Source organism: Rhipicephalus sanguineus, chromosome 2 (genome assembly GCF_013339695.2).
Source record: "Rhipicephalus sanguineus isolate Rsan-2018 chromosome 2, BIME_Rsan_1.4, whole genome shotgun sequence".
NCBI classification, from domain to species: domain Eukaryota; kingdom Metazoa; phylum Arthropoda; class Arachnida; order Ixodida; family Ixodidae; genus Rhipicephalus; species Rhipicephalus sanguineus.
The window spans coordinates 33,757,995-33,773,744 of NC_051177.1; the positions used below are offsets into that span (position 1 = coordinate 33,757,995).

At 45.6% G+C, this 15,750-nt stretch overlaps 1 protein-coding gene across 3 annotated transcripts in view; it reads left to right on the forward strand.

Moving 5' to 3' along the window:
- Positions 1 to 15,750, forward strand: part of LOC119382689 (protein krueppel) — a 137,007-nt gene that overhangs the window by 46,551 nt on the left and 74,706 nt on the right. The window contains exon 4 of one of the 3 annotated variants that reach the window (XM_037650495.2): positions 15,517 to 15,567. The exons of the other annotated variants lie outside the window; for them this stretch is intronic. Within the exon in view, the coding sequence (XP_037506423.1) occupies positions 15,517 to 15,567 (51 nt within the window). The remainder of the gene's footprint in view (positions 1 to 15,516; positions 15,568 to 15,750) is intronic. 3 annotated transcript variants of the gene reach the window in all.

Sequence of the window (15,750 nt, forward strand, 5' to 3'; positions counted from 1 at the left end):
CGCGCTCGTGTGCTGCGGTGCCACGGCTTAGAACTTTGGTCATATTACTAAAGCATGCATTACTAAAGCATGCATGTTATATCTCCTCCAAGCCTCATCAACACATCGGATACGTCCCTCTTAGGTTTTTCTACATACACCTCACTCGTAACTGAGGACCTCTGTACCGTGACCACGCTACTGGTGTAGGATGACAAGCGACGCCTCGCGCGGGTCACGGGGGAGGGTTTGAGAGAGGGGTATAAGTGAGCGTTGGCTTCTTCGGCCACCGGTGACAAGCCCGGGGCGAAGAAAGGGGCGGTCCGCACCGGTGACCCCTTGCATGGCTTCTACTGCTTGCAAGGAGCTCACGGGGAAGCAGGGGGGCGGCGTACGAGGATACGCAAAAGGAAGGAGTGGGGGGCGAAAGGGGGTTGGCCATGCCGCGTCAGCGCCGTGCTCGCCTCGCAGGGGAAAGGAGCTGCGACGGCGACCCGGGGCCGATCACGTGCGGCCGCGCTCTCCACCCCGTTCTCTTCCTGAGGCTCATTACCGAAAAACAAATCTTAATTAAGAGCGAGTCGGACAGCGCTAATGAATGGCTAATGAAAGCCGAGCGACATTTGCAATTCGGGCGCGCGCGCGCACTAACGAAGCTACTGCTGCTGCTGCCGGCTCGTCGCTCCTCTTCTTGGCGTGGGCGGCGGCGGCCTTAGCAGGAGGAGAAGGAGCATTTCAAAGAGCCTTAATTACACGCCTCCGCTTCATCTGAATACGACAAAGGGACGAGCTCGGGCCCGGGGCCCAAAGGAGCCGACATTTGCATGGCAAAGTGTCCGGCAGTCCGCGAAGGACGCTGATAATGATGGCCAACTTTAAGATATTAAAGCCCGATTACTGCTCTGGCCCGGAGAGCGCGCCCCTTTGATCGGCCAGCCCTGCTGCCGCTGCCGCTTCTCCGCAGAGCTCGCAGACCCCAAGGCGCAGCACGCCTCCTCTCCGGCGCACTTCACTGCGGAGGGAGCCCCGCAGCGAATTCGGTCTGCCGAGTTACGCGGGCTGTTTTATACTTATTTAATCTTTACGGGTGGCTGTCGCTTAGTGTGTCGCTCGTGCTCGGAAAGCGCCTCCGTGACCGGGTGATGCGAGGAATATTGAGGAGTATGAGCATGATGAAGGGTCGCCGCTTGTGCGCGATGACATATATATGACGCCCTGTCCGAACGCCGAAGAAATAACCCACGCGAGATTCGCTTGATTAAGCCGAACGGCGAGGCTACCGTGTTTTGCGAGCTTGTGTACTGATTATCGAAATCAAATTTATTTCAACAGCATTGTGATGCTGGGATCGCGATGAATGCTTTATAGGGTGTCTGCGGCCTTTATTTTGTCCGCCTATTTGAATATATACAGCGCCCGAACGCATTATCGCAGGATGGGCGGGGGGAGGGTGGAGGTGAGACGGGGTGACATTTCGAACCAGTTTGTGCTTTCTAAGGTTTCTAAGAGTGTATGATAATCAACCCTCCTCCAGCATGAGAAACGTGCATATGGTCTTGATTGCTATCCACGCATTTGTGCTGTTTTCATTCGTGGAACGTTTCAACTTGTGCTTTGTGGGATGTACATCAATGCACAGGAAATGGGTCTGTATATGCTAAAATACGTTACTACTGACTTTGAGTGCTCATGTTCGTTTGTCGCATTCGCAACTGAATTATGGCGGAAATGTTTCGTCTTTTTAAATTTTTTGTCGAGATTTTATTGCCCATGACGCCAGTTCGACGGTTTGTGAACACCACATCAATTTCGCATACCGTGCCCTATTTGTGCTGAAACAGTTCACAAAATTGCTCAATCTAGTTTGTAATAACAACAATTGAAAAGAAAAATAGGGCGATATATTCCTATATATTGTCATATGCAGCGGGATTTTCCTTGTCTTATTTTAATGGTGGAACAAAGAAATAATGTCTCACAGGTACTGTCAAGATATGTTACTAAGAAAAGAGTATATTTCGGCGGCACAGTTATAGATAATAGCGCCCGATGCGTTATAGTGATTCGCAGTTGGTCTTGCCGTGTGAGCCTGTCCGAGTCAAAACGTGCACAATTACGACAAGTTTGAAAGACTGCTTTCAACACTATAAAAACGTCAAGAAGCTTTTACAAACCTTTAAACTGCTCCAATAGACTGCGATGTGGCACGCCGTGGGCGAACTTGTAAAGTGTCCCATGGAATTGTCGTAATCTCAAGGCTTTCCAGATAAAAATTTTGCGTGTACAGTAAGCATCTTACACATGCTTGCTAAATTACTATATTAGCAGATAACATTGCATGCAGCTTTATGTTACGTACGTTGACATCAGTCATAAGCTTCAAGGGACTCCATGACATCTTTTAAACAGCTTCGTGCGCGTCTGTACTTTTGATCGTCCAGAGTATGCTCGTAGAATGGTTCGTCGTTTAATTCGTCACTGGTCTTCTATTATTATTATTATTATTATTATTATTATTATTATTATTATTATTATTATTATTATTATTATTATTATTATTATTATTATTATTATTATTATTATTATTATTATTATTCGTGGAAGCGGACCTTCGTGCAGAGGTACGCTTCCTGCGTGAGGAGCTGACGCGCCGCACGGCCGGAGTGGCAGTGAAGGCACCTGTGATCCCCCCAGCGCATGTGATCGTTGACCGATCAGTGACTTCCGAGCAACCTGCCTGCTCTGAACCACCTCTCTCCAAAACTCTTTCACCTTCGAATTCGCCGCCAGCTGACGTAGACACGTCCGAGCGTGGCAGTGTGATGCCTGCGACAGCCTCTTATGCAGCGGTGACTGAGGGGGAAAGAAAGAAGAAACCCGCCTCTTTTGGAGCTATGACAACATCGAATATATCTGTAGCTCAACGGCCACAACGGCCACAACGGCCACAACGGCCACAACGGCCAAAGGCCATTTTTGTTACGAAGCTGAGCCCGGACACCACTGTTGCTGACATCAAAAAACATATTGCTTCATTCGATCTGTCTGCCATCTCCTGCCGGCGACTTCAAACCAAATTTCAGTCCTATTCTTCGTTCTACATCGAAGTCGACAAGGAAACACTACAACGCCTGAATGACCCTTCGATGTGGCCCCTCGGATGCCTCTTCAAGCCATTTCGTGGGGAGCTGCGCGATGACATGCTTCATCCCTCTGAGCAAGTGACTGGAATCGAAAGTGCCGTGTATATAACGTAGACATATTCTACCAAAATGCTCGTGGTCTACGTACCAAGACACGAGAGTTTTTCTCTAATGTTCTTTCGTCTTCTTTTCCTATTATTGCTATTTCTGAAACCTGGCTAGGCACTGAAATTCCCTCATCTGACTTTTTTCCCCCGACCTACACCACCTTCAGCAGTGACCGAGATTTCAGTGAAACCAAACAGAAAGGCGGTGGCGTGCTGATTGCCATTGACAATTCACTGAAATCCGTTAGACGGAAAGACCTAGAAACTATCAAAGAATCCATTTGGCTAGAAACCAACCTTGAGCGCAGTGAAAAATTGTTGATCGGATGTTTCTATTTACCGCCCAGCATGTCCCCTGCCTCGTTTCATGATGTCATGTCTTCCATTGAACTTGTGGTATCTTCTCATAGTGGGCACAGAATTATTGTTCTTGGGGATTTCAATGCACCTGGAATTGACTGGAGCACGCTTACCTTTTCTCATTACAATCATTTCATAGAGAAAAAGTGCAGCCTGCTCTTGGACTTTTTGGCGTTTAATTCCCTACTGCAACATAACTCAGTCGTCAATTCCAGTGGCAACGTCTTAGACCTGTGTGTGTCAAACGATCAACCCCTTGAAGTTTCCCGCTCCGACATCTCTCTTGTACGTCCGGACAAATTCCACCCACCACTTAACGTAAGATTATCCGCATCAGCCGAAACAACGAGCTTCAGCAGTTACGTAAACAAATCTCCGAGATTTGCCTTCAAGCGAGGCGATTACACGGGCCTCTATCATCACTTGTCTACCGTTGAGTGGTCACAGGTTACTGACAAACCAAATGTTGATGAGCAGGTTGATCGGTTTACGGAGCTTGTACTGAGCAGCATGCGTAATTTTATTCCCCAATATACACCTAAACAACGTAAATATCCCCACTGGTTCTCATCTGAACTTATCAGTGCACTGAAGCATAAAGATCAGCGCACACAGGAAATCTAAATGTTCTCCATCCAGCGAGTGGAAGGAAGAGTTCAGCTTCTTTCGAACTCTCTCTAAACGCCTATATAAACGGGATCATAGTTCGTATATTGAATTCTTAGAAAAAAGCGCCTCTGACAGGCCGGCTGAGTTTTGGAAGTATGTACGTAAACGGTCCAGCAAAAGCGGAGAGTCCTTCAGACTACTGGACTCAAATGGGGTAGAAGTGCATGCCGTCGCTGACTGTTTTGCCACGCATTTCTCATCCGTTTATAAGGCCTCAGACTCTAGCACTGATATCAGACAACAGCCCAAGGCGGTTAGCTCATCCAGTGCTTTGTCGCTGGATGAAAATCTTATCTGCGAATGCATTAAGCGCTTAAAACCATCCTTATCATGTGGGCCAGATGGCATCCCCTCCGCCATACTAAAAGCTTATGGTAGTATATTTGTCCCAGTACTGACTACGATATTTAATAACTGCCTGGACACTTCCACATTTCCTAGCATGTGGAAAACTGCTCGTGTTTTTCCAGTATTTAAGTCGGGCTCTAAAACAGATGCTTCTAATTATCGCCCGATTTCTCTACTATCTGCCACATCAAAGATTTTCGAGCTGGCTCTTCACAACATATTGTCTTTTAGTGTGAAAAACTCACTGATTCCTAATCAACATGGTTTTCTCACTGGCCGCTCAACTACCACAAATCTTGCTAGTTTCATGACGCAGATCTCCACACCTATTTCTCAGAGAGGACAGGTTGACGTAATTTACTGTGACCTGAGCAAGGCTTTTGACGTAGTCAGCCACACACTGATTATGGTTAAACTTGCGCACTTTGATGTTGACTTGTCAGTTGTGAATCTCCTGCAGAGCTATCTGCTCAATAGATATTGTTATGTAGCCGTAAATGGCCAAACCTCTTCTTTGTATAAAGTGACTAGTGGGGTCCCTCAAGGGTCGGTATTAGGCCCACTCCTATTTTTAATTTACGTTAATGATGTTTCTTTTGCCATTCGTAATTCTTCTTTCCTCTTGTATGCCGATGACATCAAGATTTTTAAGGAAATTCATTCAGTTAACGACTGTCGCTTGCTGCAGTCAGACTTGCGCTCTTTTTCCGAATGGTGCAACGGTAATAACCTTTCTCTGAATACCTCGAAGACAAAATTCATGTCTATCACTCGCAAAACATCTAGCGTGTCATTTCAATACTCTGTCAATTCTGTGCCGTTATGCAAGGTTTATGAAATCAGTGATCTTGGTGTTGTTGTTGACAGCGCGTTAAACTTTTCTTCTCACGTTAAGCGTGCTGCTATGCGGGGCCTTCGTTCTCTCGGATGTGTTTGTAGAATATCTCGAGAATTCAGGTCTCCCATGGCCCTACACAAATTGTACACGGCAATATGTCTTCCGCAACTTGAGTATGCGTCCGTGATATGGAATGGCATTGCTCAATCCAGCGGTAACACCATTGAACGAGTCCAGAAAAAATTCCTCAGCATATATAACCATCGCTTTGCTAAAAAGGACTCTGGATCTCGTTCAAATACTGCTGAATTATTATCACTGCCATCACTTCACTGCCGTCGAAATCGCTCTGATCTCTTATTTCTTTACAAGCTAGTCCACGGTATCATATCCTGCCCTGTACTTCTCAATTGTGTAAATTTTCGAATTCCGCGTAAGTTAACCAGAGAGAACAGACCGTTTCATGTACCCGCCTGCTTCTTCCAACACTCTACCGTCCACAGAATACAAAGTCTCTATAATGTTAATTTTCTTGATCTTGACGTTTTTCATAGCCCACAATCATTGTTTTCATCCGAGCTTTGCACTGTTTTGACATAGTGTGGCACAATGTACAAAGTCTTCCCTTCTCAGTCTTTCCACATAGTTGTATATATGCAATCTAATTTTTTATGCCCCGTCAATATTTCTCGTGTTGTCTTATTTTACTCCTCCCCTTTTGTGTCCATTTCTCTTTGTGTACGTGTTTTTGCTCTTTTTATTTCTGAAAACTGTCTGTATTGTATTGTTTATTTTTATTGTTTCTTTTTGCGTGCGCCAGCACAAAGACCTTACGGTTGTTCCTGGGCACGTTAAATAAATGATTGATTGATTGATTGATTGATTGATTGATTGATTGATTGATTATTATTATTATTATTATTATTATTATTAGTAGTAGTAGTAGTAGTAGTAGTAGTAGTAGTAGTAGTAGTATAGTAGTAAGAAAGCCTAACGTATTGTTAGTTTGTTACTGAGTCTAACATCGGTCTCTTTTATATCTATAATCTTTTTTTAACATGAATTAACCACTTGACACCATAAAAATAAAGGAGATGATTTTAAGGTTATGACTTCTCTGATGTCTCTCTGGTGAAATGTCGTCTTTCTCGCTAACCGTCGTGTTGCGTGGGTATTCGCTTTCATACGTTCAGTATATCTGAATACACTTGCTGGTAACTATCTGTATTTGAAATTGCATTTAGATGGTTATATAAGTATCATGAGTTACCTGGCGTGATAAGGCATATTCTCCTTGTCTTGTTCGAAGACTACAGAGTTCGAAAAAATGCGAAAGCCAAGCTGAGTGCCAGATTACTTGATGTCAAACTTGGCAAATTTCAAGAAACGGTGCACCAGTTCTCCTCAAGCTCTTGCTCTGAAGCACCGCCCGTTTGCTCAGAAGAGTGTCTTTCACGCTCACTTGGACGAGATGAAACCTATCTGTCAATACTGCGAACTCTCTCACGCGTCGGCACACGCAGTCGAGTCGAGTTTGCTCTGCAGCAAGTCGCACCGAAAGAAGCGAGGCACCTCTTCGGGGTTTATGCGAACAAGACGTGTCCTATCCGCACGCACACAATACTTGGCTTGGGTAAAAGAGGAAGGGGGGAGAGGGGGAGGAAGATACATTGGCGAAAGAAGATCCGCCGGCCTTCGCGCGCTTTCGTTTTCGATTTTGGGCGTATGGTTAATATATATACCTGCGAGATACGCCAGCGTTCGCGCATTGACTTTCGACTCCAATTAAGCGAGCTGGAGCCTTCGGCCGTGCGTCGATCGGACGGCGAACGGAAGCAGCGGCGAGGCGCTTCTAATAGTGCGGTTGACGCGGCTCCCAATATTTGCCCGGTCAAAACAGGGCCGAGCCAGCTCTCCTCACGGCCGGTCTGTTGGCGGGACGCGGCCAGGTCACGTTATACTGCACTCTTCGCCGTCTCCAGCTCGCGAGAGACAATGGCTCTAGGGGTGTAATCAAGTGCAGAGGGAGCGCGGAGTAGCGGGCTTCGAGGAGCCGCACTCTCTTTGTCGGTCGAAGGAAACCTGTGGCCGAGGTGAAGACGACAGAAACTTAGGCAGGGTAGGTTTGTGCAAGCCTGTATAGCCGTCTGCCCTGCAGGTGTGCAGGGCGTGTCAAGCCGCCGCCGGTGACGCAGGTGCCGAAAGAAAGTTCGAGCAATAGAAATGTCTTGGGTTGTGCGCTTCAACATATATTGGCAAGAGAACATGAAAGAGTTCGTGTGTGTGTGTGTGCGTGTGGCATAGATAGATAGATAGATAGATAGATAGATAGATAGATAGATAGATAGATAGATAGATAGATAGATAGATAGATAGATAGATAGATAGATAGATAGATAGATAGATAGATAGATAGATAGATAGATAGATAGATAGATAGATAGATAGATAGATAGATAGATAGATAGATAGATAGATAGATAGATAGATAGATAGATAGATAGATAGATAGATAGATAGATAGATAGATAGATAGATAGATAGATAGATAGATAGATAGATAGATAGATAGATAGATAGATATAGAGGGAGGGAATGGGTATCAAGCAATCATGCCTGGGCGGAGAGTTTTGTGATCATACTAAGCATGTGGGATATTCTTCGAAACTCGTGTCGAAACTGCCTAGGAATATACAAAAAAAAAGATAAACGACGTGTCGCAGTTTGACTTCATAAACGCGACCATTCACGCATATATAAAACGAGGGATCGTGTTTCGATGTAAAAAAAAAATAATAATAATAACCGCGCCATGCCGGCGGTTTAATATAGTCCGTTGTTTCCAACGCGCGATGGTGTGATTAAACACACGCGCGGTGGCGTTCTCCTCGGGGACACACCGCCGTAACAAACGCCCTGCAGGTTCAAGCTGTCACGTTCAGGTGTCTTCCCGCTTGGTTCGGTGCGCGATTATGTCCTTCGGGCCGGCTTCTTTTAAAGTTTTAAAGTTAAGTTTTTTTTTTTACCCGCACTGCCACGATATTCATCCATTCCTTCTCTTTATCCCTGTGCTCGTCATGAACCATGTCAGCACGCGACGACTTCATTAGGAAACTCTCGCTCTGACGCTTCGTATACGTCCCTTGGGAGAGGCGCTCGTGTGCGCTTCCCGCGCGGTGTTTGTTTTGTTGCTTCGGTAATCTCGACCTCCTTAATTCGCATTCTTTTTTTTAAATAAGCGTGGCCGCAAAGTCTGACGCGTTTTGTTCTCTCTTCCGAGATTACGCGCGTGACAATGGATCCTAATTACTTTCTTACACACTCCGGGGACTCACTGTAAAACAATGTGTTTTTTTTTTTTTTTTCGGCGCGCCTTTGTTTCTGCGTTTCGATGCGCGCTGCACCTGGTCAGACTCTATAGGGTCCCGTACGGGGCTGGCTGTTCGTTGAGATATCCAGCGTTGTTTGTGTTAAAGCCCACGCTGCCCTTGCTTGCTCTGTCCCGAGGGCATAATTTGACGAACGTACACGAGCCATGCATCGGGAGCTGAATTGTGGGCGGCGGATAATTAGCAAGGCCAGCAAACTTTACCGTCTTTGTCACAGGCAGCTCCGAAGTATAGTTTCTTTGTGCGCATGAGAGTGCGCATGCAGGGTTCCCCACTTGAGGGGGGGGGGGGGAGGCAAAGATTGGTCGCGGCCCACCCGCTCCCCTTGGGCGAGACAGAAAGACAACATGCGCTTCACAATGGATGAAAAAAAAAAAGAAAATGACGTCATGACATGCTTCTCACGATGACCCGCCTTTGGTCCCTGGCTTAGCTGTAGTGAATATGGGAAGTAAACAGTTCTTGGAATGTAACATCAACATCAGGGGCCTTCGCCCGCCATTATCGTCAAAAACCTGCGTGTCCATAACCCGGCTCTTTAAACAATGACGGGACAGGTCCGACTTAGTAAAAGTATGGGGCAGACTTTGCGCGCTCCGCTTAGATAAAGGAAGGGGAGCGTACCCCCCCCCCCCTCCCGTGCGCACATCCATGTTTGCGCAGTATATCATTCGTTCATGGAACACGAAGGCACTAGAAATACGGATATTTCTTAGCTCAGGCTTGTTACTGCCACGGAGTTCCTATTGCTTTGTATACGGCTCTGGAAGAGCGAGAACAAGGGTTCAAATCCCTTTTATAGACCTTTCAAGTAGTGATGCTGTCCCGTGAGACTGGCAGACAACAGATGTTCCGCGGTCAACTCTTATCTGGAAATGTACACGCAGTGCCTTCACACTTATTGACACAAATGTCTTACCTGCATTACACTATAGCTGTTAGGTACTGCGGGCAAGCACAACTACGGGAAAGATGGACGCTGCTGTTTGGCGTGACGTGGCATGAGGGATCGCGTATGCACATCTCCCGTTTTCTGGCGCGTCCGATGTATACAGTAACGGCCGGAGAACGAAAGTTTGAGCAAATGTAGAAGAGCTCTGACCGGTCTGCAGTTCGCAAATCACCTAACATAAGTAATGCGAGTTCGAAAAGGGGACACAAATTGGGTCGAATGTCTCTGTGGGTGACAGTCTTTATATTTGCAGCTGCCGTATTTTCCAACAGTTCCAGAAGAGCTCACGGAACGATGTTTGTTTTTGTCTGGTCAAGTGCTCACATGCTGCCATCTAAAGATCTAGTGCTCTCTGGCCATCACAGGCCCTTGCGCCATTAAGCACCGTATGTCATCATCGTCATTATCATCATCATCATCATCATCATCATCCAAGCATTCATGCAGGAGCTATGGTATGGATCCATTCTGAACACCACTTTATGTAGCGCAAATGGAGAGCCACTCCGAACGTTTCGCGCGTATGCCATATGGAGCATTCCAATGACCGGACACGCCTTCACTGAAGGGTTTTCGTACGAAGTTTCAGAAGCTTAGGCTGTACGGGTAACAAACGAGATGTCCAATCAGAGCGCCGCGCTCTGCCTTGTTCCTTTACACGCATACAGATGGACGCATATGCAGCCGCGAGGGGCGGATCGAGGTGAGTTCGGTGGCACAAAGGAGGCGTTAGATGAAACCACTGTTCACGGTCCGAGCCCGTTGGAGCCGAACTGAGTACACACGTCCCTCCCTAAGTAAAACAAGCGAACAACGCCCGTCGTGGTCAAGAGGCCGAGGGAGCATAGCAGCGCAGATAGGCCAATATACGAACCCGTGGCCCGGTCACCGTTTGACTTAGTTTTGCTCCGTGAGCTGCGTTGAGGGGTTCGTTGTCGAAAGGGGGTGGGGGATATGACCAAGCGGTCTTTCAGAGAGTTGCACGTGATCCGTCGCGCAAGAACGGATCACGTTACCCGTCCCGCCAACAGTCAGCTGCCCATCCGGCGGTTGATTCTGGGTCAGCGTGTCCGGCGGCGGCTGGAGCGAAGCTTGGCCCACTGAGGTGGGCGGGAAAGGGCAAAATAATAATAACCGGGGGGGACTACAGAGAGAGAATAACGGTGAGATGCAGAAACAGGGAGTGTTGTGGCTGGCCCATGGGTGCTTTGTGGCTAGCGCGCGAAAGCTTCACCTGGGGAATGGGTGCAGGGGCGGTGTGAGCAGTGCGTCCGCTCCTTTGGTCACGCGCCGTGCGATGCGCCAGTCTTATTCGTGGTTATGTATACGTGCGCCGGAAAGAGCTGATCCCTTCACCTGGATTTTTTTTCTTCTCTTCGGTACAGACACAGCTCTTTTTTTCTTTTCCGCTTTCGGCGGCGGTGGCACTGCAACCCTGGGTCGCAGCTGAAATGGCGCGCCGTACACGTCAGCGCATGTGTTCATGTATGTCGCATCCGGTGACCCCATATTTGTGGGCACAGAGGAATTTCCACAGGGCCCTCTATCGACATTCGCACTTGCTTACGCTGAAGTGTTGGTTGTCTTCTTGCGTATTTGGTTGCTTCGTTTGATACGGGACTGTCACTCGTCCCGTTAATGGGGTGGCAATCGCCGGGCAGATTTCAAGGGCTGACGCATCGGCCTCCCGAAACGCACCACGAAAGCGCGGACAATTAGAGTAGCTCCTTTTAGTGCGCCAGCGAACAGCGATTGTCGTTCAAAGACCAAGTCAGAGCCACAAGAGTTGATAACACAAACGAAATATATTCTCAGTTAAGGCAGTACGAACATCGCACAAACATGCACACTCGGCTGATACCAATTACAACTCACAATATAACTCGAATGGTGTTTAAAACAACGAGAACAAACAAACGAATCGCGCTACAAATGCAATCTCATGCATTACAAACTATTCAAGAACACTTAAAGTATTGAATATTCACCAAACGTATCCAATCCACAGTTCTTGAAACGTAACTTGAATGCTTTTCTTCCAGCGAACACTCACGCAGAGCGACTATTACTCTCGCCAGAGTTCTTGAACTTCGTGAGGGAGTAGTGGAGAGTTAGCCGCGGAACCTACTCTTTCCTTGAAGGCAGAATAAAAGAGACCGCGAACTCTCTGCTACAAAGATGGAGTTCCCAATCCACGGAACTCCCGCGCCGACGTATCGTGAACAAGTATTCATGCTAAAAGGTACTCATTCTAAAAATACTCACCAACTATAGCTTAGCTCTCTGCTATTCTAAGCGTGAACAGGGTCGGGAACTCCCTCCTAAGCAGACGAAGTCAGGGGCGTAGCCAGAAATTTTTTTCGGGGGGGGGGGGGTTGAATTACCCCCCCCCCCCTTGGCTACGCCCCTGGACGGAGTACAAACTAGCTCGAGCTTCTGGCCGACGCCGCACAGCGATATATAACTGTCTCCTAACCATAATCCTCCGAGCAAAGACGTCACAGATGTCACTTTAATCTGCAAGTTAATAGGATAACTTTCAGTAATAACAAAAGAAAGTGTTTGTGACCGTCAACCGTTGATTTCTGGTACGCCAACAGAGACAGCTTCGAAGTTTCTAACATCGGCAACTTCTAACGCATCGCCAACTTAGTTTGCGACACAAACTAATTGCCACTGGAATAAGGTAGACACTAAAAGTGGTATTGTAATAAAAATAAAAAGCCGTGAAAAAAAAAAAAAAAAAACGTTTGGCTGGAGGAATCGAACCTGCTACCCTCACATTCTCAGCCGAGGTCTCTACCACTATATACGCCATGCTCTTTTTTTTTCTTTCTTTCATGGTATTTATCACACTGAATATTAGAGTGCACAATAAGAGCACAAATAAATCAAACAAAAGAACACTGATCACATAGCGACAATAAGCGCTCAAGCGTTACTATATAAGGACACACTCGATGGCTAGCACAACGTGCAGTAGAACAGTGAGAGTTCTTCACATCGTGTTATATTGGAAAGGTGGTGAGGCCGAGCACCTCACCAAGAGGGGTACCAGTCCGGTCTAAAGTCCAGGTCGTCATAAATGTCCTTTAGCTGAATAGTCATGCGAACGAAGTGCATGCTTGAAGAAATGGTGGGTTCTGCGTTACGGTCCTGCATACGTGTCTTCCATAAGCTATGCATACCCATGAGGAAAAACATATCATATGGCACTTCATCAAGCGATGTTGGCATAAGATAACGTATGGTGTGTGAATTAATGAAAAAAACTTTTCTTCAGTGCTCTATGAAGGACATCCCAGAACAGAATAGCGTCTTTGCAGCTTACAAAGTACGCCATGCTCTTTTGTTTTTTCTTTATTGCAGCATGTAACGTTCATGCAGCATGCAGCGTGTAACGGTATATATATATATATATATATATATATATATATATATATATATATATATATATATATATATATATATATATATATATATATATATATATATATATATATATATATGTACACACCATGCTGCGTTGCCATATTCTGTGCAAGGAGAAAGAACACATCGTATTTTAAAAATCCCGGTTCTATTGCTAAGAACCGAATCCCGCGTGATGTAAGTGGGAAATTTTTCTTAAGTGTTCTTTGTAGATCATCCAAAAAGAAAAATGCGTCCCAGCAATTGATAACGACGTGCTCTACGGAATCTGGTTTTCGACACAGTAAGCAACTGGATCCCCACGGTAAAAAGTCGCCTCTTTGCTCTCCACGTTTTAACCGGCAGCGTATCAGTGTACGTAACTTAAAAAAAAAAAGGAGTTTTAACTCCGGCTGGTACGATCATTTTTTTTAACTCTCTTGAAAAGGTCTTTTCCTTGGCCTCCACTCTACATGGATCGGTACAAAGTAACAGGAAAAACACTTTCAATCAAATCTCTCGTCAAACGCTTTCGAGTGACATTATAGACAGATAATCCAAACTAAATCTGGCAAATCTAAAAGTCGAAACAACGTCTCTCAGAAAGCTACTGACATCATAACGGAGCTCATCATTTGAAGTAACAATAAAGTTTGGCAAAGCTGATGCAAGCCTGATTTGAAGGAACGTCTGTAAAAATGGGTCGCAGTGGTCACGTAGAAAAAGAAACCTTGAATGAACTTACCTCAAGAAAAGGTGCGGTAAGGATCTCTCTTTAGTCTTAAAAAAAATGTTGTTGCGGCTTGTCTGTTCATACTGGGACTGACATACGTAAACGGCCATAAGCCTATATGAATCCTCCGATCCTAGAGCATGACAGTACTTGCAACAAGTAGACCAACCGCGATACCAAGAAGACGTTGCATATTGTCGCGTGTGCCAAGACAGATGTATCACGTCCTCTCCGTTTCATGCGTCAAAACAGAGAGTTCTTTGGCTTTTTTTCAGCCCACAGGTCATCGTTTTTTCCCGATATTTGTCTAGTGGTACACCGAGATGAGTATTAGGCTTATTAAACCATTTCACTCGTTCGTGGACCGCTGGGAACACTTCCAAATTTCCATGCCATTGACCGGCACACTTGCCCAAGTTTACAATGCTACCGGTAGCATCACAAAACCTTCGCACAACGTTCATGGCAATGGTTATACGCTCTCCTGATTGCTGCAAAATACGGCACCATCATCAGCATATGCTAATATCTTCACCTCACACGCTGCTAAATGAAAACCTTGAATACTTGAATTTTTTGTTATGGCGACACAGAGGGGTTCTAGGTACAAAGCAAATAATAATGGTGAAAGTGGGCAACCTTGCCTTACAGATGAGCATACATATAATTCTTTGAGTTAACTGGTGGTTCACAATTAACTTTGTTCAACAATTGTCATAAGCCACTTTAACACCCTGGAGTATCACAGCCAACGCCAACATGTTCTAACACCTTAAACAGAATGCTATGACAAACTAGGCTTTCGCTTGATGAATTTGCAACATTGCAACTCTTCTGAAGTCAGCGTCACAGCACTCTAATATGCTTCGTGTTGTATGAATATTCGTAAAAATTGATCTTCCTTTTATTCCACAGGTTTAGTGTGGGCCAACCAGTGTACATATATGATTGTTTTCAACCGCATCACTACAGCTTTCATTAGTATTTTGTAGTCAGCATTAGTCAACGTTATCGGCCTATAGCCTGACACATATTTCCGTTCTACAGGGTCTTCCCTTTTCGGGACCAGCACGGTATGCGCTTTCTTGAATGAAGGTGGTAGGCCACATTTGTTAAGAGATTCAGCGAATACCTTTTGCAGTAAAACGGCCAATTCTGTCTTAAAAGCTTTGTAAAATAATGCCGTTATTCCGTCTGGGCCAGGAAATTTTCCGTTATGCAGTCTATAACTGTTTCTATCTCCGCCGCAGTTATATCAGCCGATAGACCTTCTGTATCTTCAGTACCAAGTGTTGGCAAGGAACCTAGAAAGTTTCTTTCAAAACTTTTTTTTTAATTAGGGATACGGTTAGAAAATAATTTGCGATAATATTCAGTAAATGCATACTTTATGCCTCGCGGTTCACTCGTTAACTTGCCATTATATTCGATTTCTGTGATGTCTTTAGCACGCGCATACTTCTGTAGCCAAAAATCGTTGACTAGGCGTTTCATTTGCGAGTAACGTGTCAGCACAAGCCCTTAGAACCGCACCTTGATATTTTGCGACATCGATAACCTCGAATTTGTTTTTAATGTCTCTAATAGCGTCACCATACGCTCCAGGATTTTCTGTTCCGGCTTTGCTGCATTCCTCAAGTAAGTTCTTTGAACAATTCTCTTCAGCTCATTCCTCGTATCGGATTTCTGCAGCTCTTTCCATGGCGCCCATCTTTACTGTAGATTTAAATGATTCCCAATTTTCCGACCCGTTTGTAAACGCTCGAGTGCTAAGTTTGTGGAGTTCTTTTTGGATGCAACTGACAAACTTATCATCGCTAA